The sequence below is a fragment of the Equus caballus genome, chromosome 2, assembly GCF_041296265.1.
Source record: "Equus caballus isolate H_3958 breed thoroughbred chromosome 2, TB-T2T, whole genome shotgun sequence".
Lineage (NCBI taxonomy): Eukaryota > Metazoa > Chordata > Mammalia > Perissodactyla > Equidae > Equus > Equus caballus.
This window is the reverse complement of record NC_091685.1, coordinates 72,019,411-72,034,249: the sequence shown is the minus strand read 5'-3', so window position 1 is coordinate 72,034,249 and position 14,839 is coordinate 72,019,411. Positions and strand designations below refer to the sequence as shown.

The 14,839-nt window shown below is 34.0% G+C and overlaps 1 protein-coding gene and 1 pseudogene across 33 annotated transcripts in view; one reads left to right on the top strand and one right to left on the bottom strand.

Moving 5' to 3' along the window:
• Positions 1-472: 472 nt before the first annotated feature.
• The window catches only part of NEK1 (NIMA related kinase 1), a 220,044-nt gene continuing 205,677 nt past the window's right edge, over positions 473-14,839 (bottom strand). For all 33 annotated transcript variants that reach the window (XM_070261349.1, XM_070261372.1, XM_070261354.1 and 30 more), the window contains 4 exons: positions 9,244-9,452; positions 8,081-8,211; positions 7,777-7,909; positions 473-1,726 (listed from right to left, as the gene is read on the bottom strand). In XM_070261349.1, coding sequence (XP_070117450.1) covers positions 1,713-1,726; positions 7,777-7,909; positions 8,081-8,211; positions 9,244-9,452 — 487 coding nt within the window. In that variant the 3' untranslated portion in view covers positions 473-1,712. The remainder of the gene's footprint in view (positions 1,727-7,776; positions 7,910-8,080; positions 8,212-9,243; positions 9,453-14,839) is intronic.
• On the top strand, positions 10,835-11,399 carry LOC138920123 (divergent paired-related homeobox-like; annotated as a pseudogene).

Sequence of the window (14,839 nt, the reverse complement as noted above, 5' to 3'; positions counted from 1 at the left end):
TCCTATAAGAGACTTTACTGAACAATAGTCCAACATCTGTAACAGACTTTATTGAACAGTAACAGTCGTCTGCCCCACTGGCACAGACAACCTTTCCATAATAACACTCCAGATCCACTCATACCGATTGACTGGAGATAGCAAAAATTCTGTTTGTCAGCTCTATTCTTGTATATATGACATCTTTTGAAATATGCCTAAATGACCTTTTCTACCATGTTATACCCTTAATTGGTTTTCTAATAGTTGTAATATGTGAAGAATTAGCAAATAACCCCCTCCCCCCAAATCACTCTCATCTTTCAGGATTGTAGAGAGAATTAAAGTGCCGAATTCAAATATTCTTCCATTTAAAAAAGAGAAGGAAATCATCAGGTAAAACAACCAAATGAAAGTATTCCCAGCTCTGTATAATAGCGTTCTATTGATAATAGTGCTAATAAATAAAAGAAAACCAATAGTGCACCTCAGGTAGATAATACGAATTTAATAGTAAGTAATATCATAAAATAAACAAACATATAAAAATCAAGTATTTAGTTTTGGATGTTAGAAATAATATACATAATAAATTCAGCATAGTACAGATAGTGCTGCAAGAAAAGATTTTATTGTTCAAATTACAGATTATGCCAATCAGGCTGCTTTGTACTCAGAGTTTCAAAAATCCTGCTTTTATTACCAAAAGCATCTGGACCTTTGACCTCGCTAATGAAACCATGTAATACCTGGCATATTGCAAGTGAAGCTGTGTAACCATCGTCTTAATGACCTAACTAAATCCTCTCCTAATGGAAATAAAAGAGGAAAACATTTCCCCCCTTTGGAATGCTAGTTACCAAAACTGTCACAGTGTCCAAGTACAAATGATTCTTTTCTCCTTTTTAATCTCATATTGCCCTTGAAGCACATACATGAGAGAAAGTCAGAAACAAAAAGGGCAACTTTATGCTATACGCTAGGTCAATGTTAAAATTCAGACTAACTTTTAGATATAATATTCCTGGTTCTGTTCTTTAAAGAGAAGCAGAAGTAATTAACCAACTTTTTAAATATCAGGAAATATAATTTTTCTATTCTTTCATAATCAAATTTTTCAATGATTTTTAAGACTGTTTCTACAGCCTGTTTCCACTGAGCTAGTTCAAGAGACACACTGGTTGAAAACGGATCGTGAATATGAACTTTAAGGCTAAAACTTCCATCTTCCAAACCTAAAGATTTAAATAGAGCCCTTGACAAGGTTATTTAATACAGAATTGCTGGTCATTAAAATAAGTAGACAGAAAAAAGGGGCACGTTTAAATACTTAAATGAAAACCCATAGGCAGGTCTTTCACAACATAGGTAATTCTTTTAACCTAAAGACACCTGCTGAAAGTGAAAGTTCCCTTACCGCATGGTAACTCTTCAAAACCATTAAGTCCGGTTCTGGACCGATGTCGCTTATGCTTTGGCTGGATGATTTAATAAAGTATATATTCTGTAGGAGGTAACTATAGAACTCAATGAACAAAATAAATAGATAAAATACTAGAATCTTAATTGAAAAATGGCATGTTTCTCCATATTTTTCATGCAATCTGCATGCCCATCTTAAATCTGATATTTCATTTATAAAAAATTGCTACATTTCCCACGGAAGCTTGTTATTCTGATGAGACAAATTTAAATGCCTTCATACAGTTGAGGATTAAATAATGTTCTGAGGATTATTCATCATTATCTGTAGAAAAAAGAAAAAAATTTAATTCACTTCATTACAAATCAAGCTGTATATATCTTAGTAAAAAACTCATTCTTTTTCATGTTAAAGGAAAAGAGCTTTTATGTAGTTTTAAATGTAGTTTTTATTATAATATCACATACTCAGTATAAAAGTATTCAGATAATACAATGAGGATAAAGTGAGAAGCAAAAATCACCTATAAGCCAAAATCAACCAATGTTAATAATTTCATATAAATCTTCCCAGATTGCTTTCTTATGCATATACAAATATCTTTTTAAAAATTACAACAAAATGCAGTTTTGAGACATGAGTTTTTCCCTTTAGGACACATAATGGATGGAAAGATGTATAAATAAGCGATAAAGCAAGATTATAAAATGTTAATGGCAGAATTTAGGTGGTGAGTATATGGGTGATAACTGTAAAGTTCTTTAAACTTTTCCATATGATGAAAATTTTACAATAAAATGTTGAAAAAGAATAAATCAGGGATATATTGCATGTCAACTTGAATGGCTGCATGATATTTTATTTTATGGACATGGCATAATTAAATTAACCATTCCTATTTACATACATTTTGGTTATTTCCAATTTTTCTTTACTCTAAAAAAACACTGTTGAATGAATTAAACAGACTGCTTAATTTGATCTTACATGACAATCACTGCCTTCCACACTCTAGAACAGTGACTTTTCACTAAAATCCAAGTGTCATCTCAAATCACTGCACTGCTCAAACCACCCCCCCCCCCCCCCCCAGGTCCCCTCTGCCTCAGGACAGAACCTATGCTCCTTATATGGACTGCAAAGCCCTTCATGATGTGGCCTTTAAATATTTCCAGCTTTATCTGCTTTCATTGCCCACCTTCCCCAACTGTCTCTATAATTGATGCTTTAGTAACACTGAATTACTTATAGTTCCCCTGATACATTTTGCATCCCTCTATGTATAAGTGCATGTACTGATTGGGGGACAAATTCCTATTCATCTTTCAAAATCCAACTTTGCTGTCCTCCCCTCTAGGAAGAATTACCCTGACACCTTTATTTCTTCCAATATAGCTGAATTATTACTTTATGTAACACACATTTTATTGTTCCCAATGTTACACATCACTCTGTACTATAATTTACTTATTTTTTACAATTACAAAATGTTTCAAATAGGAAAGTACAGAGAGTAAACTAATAAACACACATGTACCAAATACTTAGAATTAATAAAAGTTAACTTATGACCATATTGGTTTAGACTACTGATTAAGGAAAAACATATTATAGATAGAGAGTACCCTTTTCCAATCTTATTTTTTGCTGAGGACGATTTGCCCTGAGTTAACATCTGTTGCCCATCTTCCTCTATTTTGTGTGTGCACTGCCGCCACAGAATGGTCACTGACGAGTGGTGTAGGTCTGTATCCAGGAACTGAACCCAGGCTGCCGAAGCAGAGCATGCTGAGTTGAACCACTAGGCCACCAGTGGCTGGCCCCTCTTTTCCAATCTTACTGCCTTCTCTTCCTCCCCAGAAGCATTATCAGTATCCTGAAATGGATGAGTATCCTTCCCTTTCATGGTGTTTTACTTCTATTATATATATGCACACCTAAACAAAATTGCTTTTAAATATTATATAAATGGTGCCATGTACTACTTATTCAACTCATCATATTTGTGGGGCTTATCCATATTGATAGATGGAAATTTAGTTCATGTGTTTTGACTGCTGTATAGAATTTCATTACATAAATACAGCACAAAATTCTACCTAAAATGAATGTGGAAGGAAGGTATGTGTTTCCTTCTTAAGAATCTACAAGCTTGGACTGCTGAAATCAATGTTCTCCATGAGGACTTGGTGGCCCCTGCCCATCTACCACTGGCAGTAGTTATACTCCTCTCCTTGTGGAGAAATTTTTTAGGAATAACATAAAGTAGTCTGCACTCTGGATGACTTCTGCCTCTGGATAGTACCTAGTTATGGACTAAGGAGTATTAATTCTATCAACAGCTATAGTTGTAGATGCTCACAAAACCTGCAGTGTAACAGTGTGGGGGAGTTGAATAGTTGAGGCCATCTTTTGAGGTCTCAGATAATTCCCAGTGAAATAAAACAGGAAAGTGTTTTAGACAATCTTTTTAACTTGTACCTTGATGACTCTGATACCACTTTTGGGTAAACTAGATATAATTTACCTATCCCTTCCCTTTATTACCCTCCCCCTTCCCCAACACAGAAAATAAAATTGTGTAAGCACCATATGCAGATGACATGGTTTTATCATCTCTTAGATGTGGCCTAAAAGACAATGTCTATAGGACAGGTAGATCTAAGTATTTCCAATAAGAAGGGCTCTAAATAGTTATTCCAAAACCATGTCTAATATTTAGCTGATTTATGATTAACAATACAAAACAGCATGTTAATTTATTCAGATAATTCTATATATGTGTTACAACCAGTTTACTGAGTTGATATATTAATAAGTTGGAATGGGCTTTAATGAAATGTTTTAAGAAAGGTTGCCACGGTAGGCATCTTCTTTAATTGCTTTACATTTTTTTTTAGGCTAAAGGAGTTGCTGCTAGGCTTGCTGAGACAGAACCTGAAGGTCCTCATCTCTTTCTCATGTGTGGCAGAGAAAATCTGGTATCGCTTCTTGAGGCATGTATTAGCTTAGCCCGATTCTTGGTGCTTTGGAGGGAAAATGGTCTTCTGTGTAGGCACGTATCCTTTTGAAGCTGCTCAGCTGTCAAAAGAGGGTGTCAATTCTACCTTGTGGCTCAGTTGACTGTTATAGGTTCTCCACTTAAGGGGCAATACAACATAAAACTTCTCCAGATACTTGTCAAGCAAAGCTGAACCCCAAGCACACTGTTCCTGATGACTTATAAAAAGCTGTATTGAAACAATCCTTCTGGAGAACTGCCTGAAGTATGAACAGTCTGAATATGAACAGAACTAGTTTGATACTCTCCACAGATTGACTTAAATGGAATAATTTTCTGGCCTCATGACACTAACTTATACTATGCCATACTATGAGAAAGAGACCCATGAAACCAAAATATTGTAAAAATTACTGAGGATAACTATCAGTCCATTATTGTACTGTTTTATAAAATGGGGTCCAAGACCTCAATGAAATCAAGTATCCGCAAGTTCCAGATAATGTTTAAATTTTATATTTTCATTTTGATGATAAAAATAGTCTTTTAATATTTAGGGGAAAAAACTATGTTTTACAGTAATACTTCACAACTGATGGTCATTTTCAAAGACTAAGACTTGAGTTTTTCATGGAGTCTATGGACTTAGATTCTTGGAGTCTGAAAAAAACTTTCCCCTTTAAAGAATCCACTTGTGTATTCAAATTTGAAGAACACTGTACCATAGTCCCTTCTTTTTAAGAATCATGGGAAAATTCTTCTTTTGTTTCAATACCGAAAACAGCTGTCCTTGAGTAACTGACATGTTTTGTCTCAGGAACACTGTGACTCATGTAATTAATTAGGTTTCCTTCGTTGCTAGAAAGATTAGCACCAAATTTGTGAACTATTTTCACAAAACATAGAGACCTATTGGACACGAACTTTGTATTCTTACTTCAATCTTGGCTTAATAGTATCTTGCTTGAGCTCACTTGCCTGATATGTTGACTTTCCCAAACATTGTTTTTGACAATTTTGTCTTATACTGTATATATTTTTAGATGCAATCTTAAACATTTTTGGAACAAGATGGAATATAAATAAATCTTTTAAAAATTTATATTGCCAAAATCAAGCATCAACATTTAAAATCTCAATTTTAGTCTACAAATCCTACCTTTAAAGTAATAGGAGTAATTTTGTCACAAATATTCTAGAAATCAATTATTGTTCAAAATGTCTAGAATCAGTTTACAAATTCATTTTAAAAATTAGGCTCATTACTTCATGGTGAAATACTCAAAACAAAAAGACCACTTATTATTTATGTTGATTACCCACTTCAGTCACTAAACGTAGTTTCAAGTAACTTTAAGCCTTTTCCAAAAAAATTAAATGCTCCCAAAATAGAAACTTGTATCAAGAAGGACATTCAAAAGAACCTAGTATATAAGTTTCAGGGAAATTCCAAAAGAGAAGTTTCAAGATATTTTGTGTAATGGAACATCTTCATTAGAGTAAGTCTGTATCTCTACTTTGAAGAAGCTAGTGTTTATTTGGATACGTAAATTCTTACAGTTTTCTCCAAATTGGTGTTATAGTCTTTTAACAATTTTTTAATAGAAAAGAGCTCCCTTAAGTTTCTATTGATAGATTTCATAGCAACCACCATAAATATGAAACATTATTCTGTTTTTACCTTTTTATCTGTGATAATCTTAACTACTAAGGGGGCTAAAGAAAACCATAATGAAGAATAAATGCAGCACTAATTACTGGCTTATGAAGGAGTGGTTTATATTCAATACATTACACATTGCTAATGGCCCTAACATTTTCCTGACAGTTATTCTGTTAATTTAAGAAGAATAGGAATGAAAATGCAGTGGTATCTGAAGCTATAAGAGTACCTACTGTACCTGAAGACTTTCTAGTTTTGATTTAACAATAACTATTAGTTTTTACAAGATTTTTACTTCCATTAAAGCAATTCAAAGAAGCATTTTTGCTGAGCTTTATGGTGAAGGTAAGCCTACATAATCGCAAAATTGTTCCAAAAATAAAAAACATTCTTGAATTTTATTTAACAAACTTAATTTTTCATAAGTAAAAATATAAAATATTTTCATAAGAACCCTGGCTCTGAAATACCTGAATTGACTATTAACACTATTCCTATGAACACTAAATCCAGGTATTCATGATCTCATGCCCAAACGCATCTACAGTTTAGAAACAGACCTTCTTATTTCCAATATCAGTACTCTCCTAGGTATCCCAAACATGCTGCTGGGTTGAACTTTATAAAACACCTGTTTCACTATGTCAGTCCTTTCAGTTAAAAAATCTTCACTGATTTCCCCTATGTGTTTTAAACAGTTCACAGTATCTAATCACAAAGACTAATTCTCAACAATAAGCTTCCAATATGGTAAATTTAATCCTAATACACATTAATTATTGGTTCATTCTATTTTCCCCTAAGTTATACCCCCTACATTTATTTCCATTTTTTACAGTCCAATCTCCCTTTCTCTAACTCCTACTACACTGAAAAGTATTTTAGAATGAGCATTTCTATACATAGTTTTATACTTTCTTTCTTCTATTTACGTTTCATCACCCAAGAAAATTATAAACAACATGTAAGGAAAGACTATGTCTTTTAATGTCCACAGTAATGAAGTGCTAGGCATACAAGAAGCACTCAACAAATACTTTGAAAACTAACCACAGTCCATTAGACTGGAGAGCATTTCTTTGTTTTATAGCAAAGGAAACTGAAACTTAAGACAAAATAAATCACTAATGTCACATTACTAGCTTGTTGCAGAGTCAGGACTATAACCTGGTCTCTTGGTTCCATATTTAGTGTTCTTGACTAAATTTAAGGGGAAAAACCATTTTTAACTTTAATAACTTTTAACAAAGTCCTATTATATTTGAGTGATTATGTAAGTGTTTTCCAAATACAAAAATGGTTCCCATTCAAAACACTATAGATGAACTCCACTAACTCTGAATGGAAGAGATTACATTTGGTATTATTTAGGAGAAATTGCACATATTGCTGAAGCCTATGTGTCTAAAAGTTTAATACTACATCTAATTTCTACAGTTGTCCAATAAGGAGGCTTTTAAAAAAGTCTCATTCAAATGTTACTTATAAATTAAATAAAAATATTGACTTACAGAACTGAAGTCAACAAAAGTATATGCCAGAATCAGTAAAAGTACCTGACACAGTTAATTTTATAATTGCTTCAAAGTACTAGATACGGTTTCAATATAGACTTCACCAAAATGCATGTGATATAAGCTCATCAATTAATATTTGTCATTTCGTTTTTTGCACATCTATTTAAAATATAAAGACCTGAGGAAATCTTACCTTCTTGATAGGCTCCATCTGCCATGACTAGATGAAGAATCTTGGCATAAAGATGTTGATGTTCATTTCCCAAAATATTCTGAACTACTGTTGAACTAATCTCAATATTTTCATCTTCATCTTCATGAATAGCCTATATTAAATTCCCAAATATAAATTAATATTTGAATACCAACTTTCTTTAATTGGAGACGTCATTTATTATTTGTAATAAATCTATTGGCCAATAAAGATCACTGACATTTCACTAGTCATTAAAACAGAGCATATTTCAAAACTAAGTTTTAACTGATATTTTACTTACTTTTATTTTCTCATAAACCTCAAAGAACTTTTCAAAGCCTATTTCCTGCTCCAGGTGAAGTCTCAGTTCCTCTAAATGGTTAAAGACACTGTCATATTCACATTCACTAGTTACCTCACCATCGCTGTTATCTAAAAAACACAAATAACAAGAAGATGTTTTACGATTACAAAGACTGAATAATTCTTACCCTAATAGACTAAAATTCAATGACAAGTGAATGATGTTACTGAAATAGACTACTTGTACTTAGATACAGTTTCTGACATTATAATATTTGTCATTTATGTAAGTAAGAAATGTACATATAAATCTGTCTTAAAAAATTGTTACTTTGGAAATCTTTTTTTTATAGCCTTAAACAGTAAATCAGGCTAGGATAAAAACACTCCTAGAGATGTCTTCTAATTTAGTAAGAAATAGAAAAAGCATACTCATATGTTCTGCATTCAGGCAACTAAGCCTATTATTTTTAAAAGCTGATATTAAACATGGGCCAAAACATGAAAAAAAGGCATGCAGAAGGCAGATGACCTAAGATACACATCATAAAACTTCAGGAAAGCACCTAATAAGTATTATAAATGCTCTATATGTTTTATGTCATGTATATGCCAAAGATACTTTGAAAAATTCTAGTAAAAGACAAAATTACTGAAGAATCATTCCTTTTCACATTAGTTCTTCTTCCCAAATAAGTACAGTTATTGAAACATACAAATTTTCAATGCACCTTAGGGGTAATGCTATCAACAAAAAATAGTTTCTAAACAACAACAAAAAATGAGTGTCAAGATCTTAAAAACTGCTTTTACTATTAACCCTGCTGGTTAATCACCGTATGTGGAAGCTCTTTGTAAAAGATAAACTGCTAAGAAACTAAGTTATTATCTTTACTACTAGAGAAATAAGTCAAGAAATGGAGGATTAAAGAATAAAAATGCTTCAATAAAGCATTTCCATAATTTAATGGGAAAGAAATGGAACTGTGTATACACATTTGTGTGACAAGAAAAAAAATGGATAAAAGTCAGAGAACAGAATCATGCTTCAGTTTTATTTACAGTTGGAAATAGTTCATATCAGATATCAGAAAAATATAATCTACTTGAAATATTTGTACACACTGAAAAAGGAAATGGCCCAGAATCATGATCACGCACCCGAGTGCCATTCTTCATTTAGGGCACTTTCACTGCTGGGATTGTCATCCTCATCCGCCAGCTCTGTCCCATTTGCAGTCTGCTCTATGTCACTGTTCTTTAAGACTGATTCCTCCTCCTCGCTGTCTTCTTCCCCAGGTTGTTCCCTAAGTAACTGCTCCATAGAGGCCTGAAGCTCTTGTAAGTCTGTGTCAGTTTCTTCAAACACACTAAAATTCAAAAAATGAAACTAAACATTACCCAAACTCTACCTTATTCTGAAATTTTACAACTCAATATGCATGCACTCCTTTCTACTTAATAGTACTAATAGAGGATAAAAAGAAATCTGAAAAAATTTACATTGTTTTTAACAAAGGAAACGAGGATTAATACAATTGATAAATAAAGCACACGACACACATGCTCAAATAAATAAACCAGAAGATGACTTGTTTAAAATGGTCCTGATTTGTCAAAGAGAATCACATAACTATCACTATTATTCACGCTTACATTTTGAAAGAATGTTTCAATATTTTAAGAGGCCATACTAAAGAGATTTTTCACTTGCTTTCTAAAACAAATACTTAATACTCAAACATTTTTCTTTTATGCTATTTTGTAAGTTCAGTAAAATCTTGCTGTGGATGTACAATAGTTGTACACTATACAAAAAGCTTTCCATATAAATGTTCACTGGGCATTTGAACTCTCAGAAATGGAAATACTTAGGGAATTATACGTTCAGATTAATAGGATGATCTAGTAAATAAAATAGTCACCAGAAATCTTATCTTTAGATGGTTATTCTTGAAAATATTTCTAAAGTACATAATTAATACATTTTACTGTGTAATTAGAATACACTAACCATAATAATTTTCACTGGGGAATCTTGTTTCCAAGCATTGCTCTGGATATTAACTCTATTTTCATGGGATTATAGATGCTGGAATGAACTAATTTATGCAAATATCTTACATTTATGTTGTACTTTTAGTTTATTAAGCAGTTTGATCTTATTATTTAAATTTTATCCACACAAAACTAACTTTAGAGGCATGGAAACTGTGAATCAAAGTGTTTAAATGACCTGTTCAAGGCCACACAGTCAATAAATGACAAATACAGGATTGACATCTAGTGTTCTGACCACTTCTAAAACATTCAAGAAATGTGCTCATCAACTTTATTTCTCTTATGATTTGCTTCTTTCTCCTAAAGTACCATGCAAAATGAAAAATTTGTAGACTAATATTTAATTGAGGTTTTAGATGTATGAAGTCTTATGAAAGAGATTATGTACCCACATTGAGGATTTTATCCACCAGAAAAGCAAGGCTAAATAGAATATAAGGGCTGATTAAGGTCAGTCTTAAATTTTGGACTCTAATCAAGTAAACAAATATTTACTGAACTAAAATATAAACAGTGTTATGTGAGAGCTTGAATAAAATTTCCATTAATGGAAAAAGAAAATCTTTTAATGTAGAAATATCTTTATTTTGTATTTATGTGTACAAACGTCTACATTTTGACTTTGTAGTGGCCATAGAAAAGCAAGCATTGGTTGCTGGACCAGAGCATAGGAACATACCTAGGTTACAGGATGTCAGCCCCAGGAGACCTTCCTAAAAGAAAGCACCAGAAATATCCACAAAGGAAACAAACCATGTTCACTGAGAACCAATGATCAGATTTGCAGCTCCTGTTCAGTAAGAACCCATATCCCACCTCCAGCCTTCAGAAAGAAATGGCCTCAAAACTGGAGATACATACAACAGTAGTGCAGGTTTTGTTCAAGAACCACAGAGGAAAACTGAAGAAAGCCAAACACAAGCATATTCAGCAAAAAGAACAAGAAGCTCAACAAGAACATTTAGCTAAGGGAGGAGTCAAGACCAGCTCTTCAAAGACAAATATGGATACACCTCCCAGATCCCCTAATGGTGGCTACCCTGCATCCCTAGTTTTATACAGATCATCTAATACTTTCATTCCAACTCAGCATATGCCCCGCAGACCACTTTGTTGGCCACAAAACAGTTCATTTTGGTGGCTGCAAAGACCCTAACATATACTGCCTCTAACCCATTTTGGAATCCCAAGTTCTTTCCACAAGCATCAATGCTAATGCTTTCTGCTCTTCATCTCCACAAAGAACTTGTCAGTGAGGGAAGCTAGACACAAAAGGTCACGTGTTGTAATGATTTGTAATGATTCCCATACAGGGAGTACTTTTCAGCCATAAAAAGGAACAAACACAAGATACGCACAACATGGATACATTTCAACAACATTATGTTGAGTGAAAGAAAAAAAGACACAAAAGACTACATATTGTATAATTCCATTTATTTGAATTCCTAGAGCAGGAAATATTGTAGTGGCAAAAAGCAGAGTAGGGGCTGCATATGTGGTAGAAGGAATTGAGCAGACAGAGGCACTAAAATTTATTGGGATGATGGAAAATTTTCATGTCTTAATTAAGATAGAAGCTACCTGGGTGTACAAATTCATCAAAACAGAGAACTGTGATGCTGAATTGTATACTTGAAAGTGGCTAAGAGACTAGATCTTAAATGTTCTCACCACAAAAAAAGAGACAATAATTATGTAACAGGATAGAGGTGCTAGCTCCCACTATGGTGGTAATCATTTTGCAATATATAAATGTATCAAATCAACAGGTTGTACACCTTAAACTTACACAATGTTATATGTCAATTATATCTTAAAGTTGGAGAAAACAGTTTTTAAAAAAAGAATAAAATCTGTGCATTTTAGTTTACATAAACTATATCTCCATAAAAATAAATATATAATGAGGCTAGGATGGACAGTATCTTTTTCTCTTTTTCCTGCTTCTTTGTCTTGACTTTATTTTTTTTTCCTTAAGTATTGTTCAGCTAAGAAGTCAGTGTCAGTAAGTGGAGAGTTGGCTGATTTTTCTACTTTTTATTTTTCAGTCACCTCCCTGGGCATCACTTTATATCACAATAACCACCCAAATGTCTCCAGCCCCCAAAGATTTCTATTTTTTCCCCCCCCCCCCACTCTTCTTAAGACAATGGAAACACAATAAACTCTTCCAAGGAAGTTCTCAAGCCTTCTGATTCCTTCCTACTAACCCTTCTCTCCTTGAACATGTGATATCTATGAATAAGGTGACATGCGATCAATTAAAAAAAAAGAAACAAAAAGCATCTAATTAGAATGAGAAAGAGAGAGTGTCTAATCTGTTGGACCACTCTACTAGTAGTATTTAACTTAATATTTAATTATAAGACTAACATACCATGCACATCTGCTGTGTACCATTACTATAGTGACTAAACATCAACTTGTTGATAAAATCCTGTAGTGGCCAGCCTAGAGGAATTAGTGCCCTCCACAGATGGTGTTAAAGTAAGTGGGGGCTGCTAAGTCTGCCATTGTAAGAAAAGTATGAGAAGATTAAGATCTTTTATGAAATAAGCACTCAAAAAAGTGTCTCAGGTACATTAAAACCTGGTCCTAAATTCGCTTTTTAGTGGGCTTTCTTATTATATGGCCTTGAGTAAAGTTTGTACCAGAAAAAAAAATTTCCATGGAAAAACATCAAGTGAAATTTCCCTATATGGACATGGAATAACTTACTTTAAAAAATAACTTAGGGGGAGTGACATCAGCATCATGGTAGAGTGAGCTCTTCCCTTAGACTCTCCCCCATAAGATACAATGAAAAGGACATTCATAAACCAACAGAGGGCATTCACATAATACAAAAGACATCTGAGAGACCCATGCAGCCATATGACTGAAGGTGGAGGTGCTGAACCCCCTGGAGGAAGAAGGTAAGGTCATCTTCTCTCCCTCCCCTAATAGCAGAAACCCAGGGTGTAGAATTGTGCGTGGCTCTGAGAAGAGAGAGGGGAGGGGTAGCTCTCTGCAGGACCACCTTCACTCTTCAAGTTCCCTCACAACCCATGGGAAAGCCCCACAAAGAGATGGCTAAGCTATTGCAGGGATGTATTCATCAAGCCAGTACACCAGGAGATCAGATAACGAGGGCAGACAGAGAACGTACCTGAGATCGCGCAGGCAAAAGAAACTGCCCCTCCCCCCACCTGGTGCTCCAGTTCAGCCAGTCTGCTAGAGTGCTCATGCATATGTTAGAAAAGCAGCAGCTGTGAGCAAATGAGGCAGGGATCATGGTGGGCTCAGAATACACAGCTCTTAACCGCCTCCAGTGGTGGCAGGTGGAGCTGCGACCACATACTATCACTATGCAGAGGCATAAATCCATGCCATCGAAGAGTATGAAGAAATATATTAATACTCCAGGCCAGAAGGAAAATGACAAGCACCCAGAAATCAATCCTGAAGGCACAGAAATTTATAATCTAAATGACAGAGAATTCAAAATACCTATCATAAAAAAAACCCAATGAGTTACAAGGAAATACAGATAGACTGTTCAATGAAATCAGGAACAAAATTAATGAATAGAGGGAATTCTTCAAAGAAGATATTGAAACTATAAAGAAAAACCAATCAGAAATGTTGCAGATGAAAAACACAATGGATGAGATAAAGAAAAGTCTGGTTTTCCTGAACAGAGCTGATATTATGGAGAAAAGAATCAGCAGTCTAGAGGACAGAAATATAGAAATGCTTCAGATGGAGGAGGAGACAGAACTAAGACTAAAAGGAAATGCAGAAATTCTCTGAGAAATATCTGACTCAATTAGGAAATATAACATCAAGATTACAGGTAGTCCAGAGGGAAAAGAGAAGAATAATGGAGCAGAGAGCTTGTTCAAAGAAATAATAGCTGAGAACGTCCAAAACCTGGGAAGGAGCTGGAAATATAAGGGAAAGAAGCTAATATACCTCCCAATTATATCAATGTAAAAAGTCTTTCTCCAAGGGATATAGTAGTAAAGCTGGCAAAAGTCAATGACAAAGAAAAAATATTAAGGGCAGGAGGCAGAAGAAAATAAATTACAAAGGAACCCCTATGAGGCTTTCAGCAGATTTCTCAGCAGAAATCCTAGAGGCTAGGAGAGAGTGGAATGGTATATTCAAAATTCCAAAAGACAAAATCTTTCAGCCAAGAATAATCTATCCAGTGAAAATATTCTTCAGATATGATGGACAAATAAAAACTTCCCCAGATAAACAAAGGCTAAGGGAGTTCATAGCCACAAGACCCTCCCGTACAAGAAATGATCAAGAAGGCCCTCATACCTGAAAAAAAAGAAAGGGGTTATAAAGCCTTGAGCAAGGAGATAAATAGGTAGACAAAATCAGAAAATTGCAGCTCTCTATAAGAACAGGTTAGCAAACACTGAATTATAACATTAAAGATAAACGGAAGGAAAAGATCAAAAATAAATATCTCGTCATTTTAACCCAAACTCACAACACAAGATGGAGTAACTTGTGACAATAACTTAGAAGGGGAAGACAGAAAGGATGAATCAGCTTAGTTTATCAGACTATCAGAATAACAGGAAATAAGAGGCTATCAGAAAATAGACTATCTCATCTATATGATTTTTTATACAAACCTCATTGTAACCACTAAACAAATAAGCAGAACAGACACACAACTGATAAATACACAGAA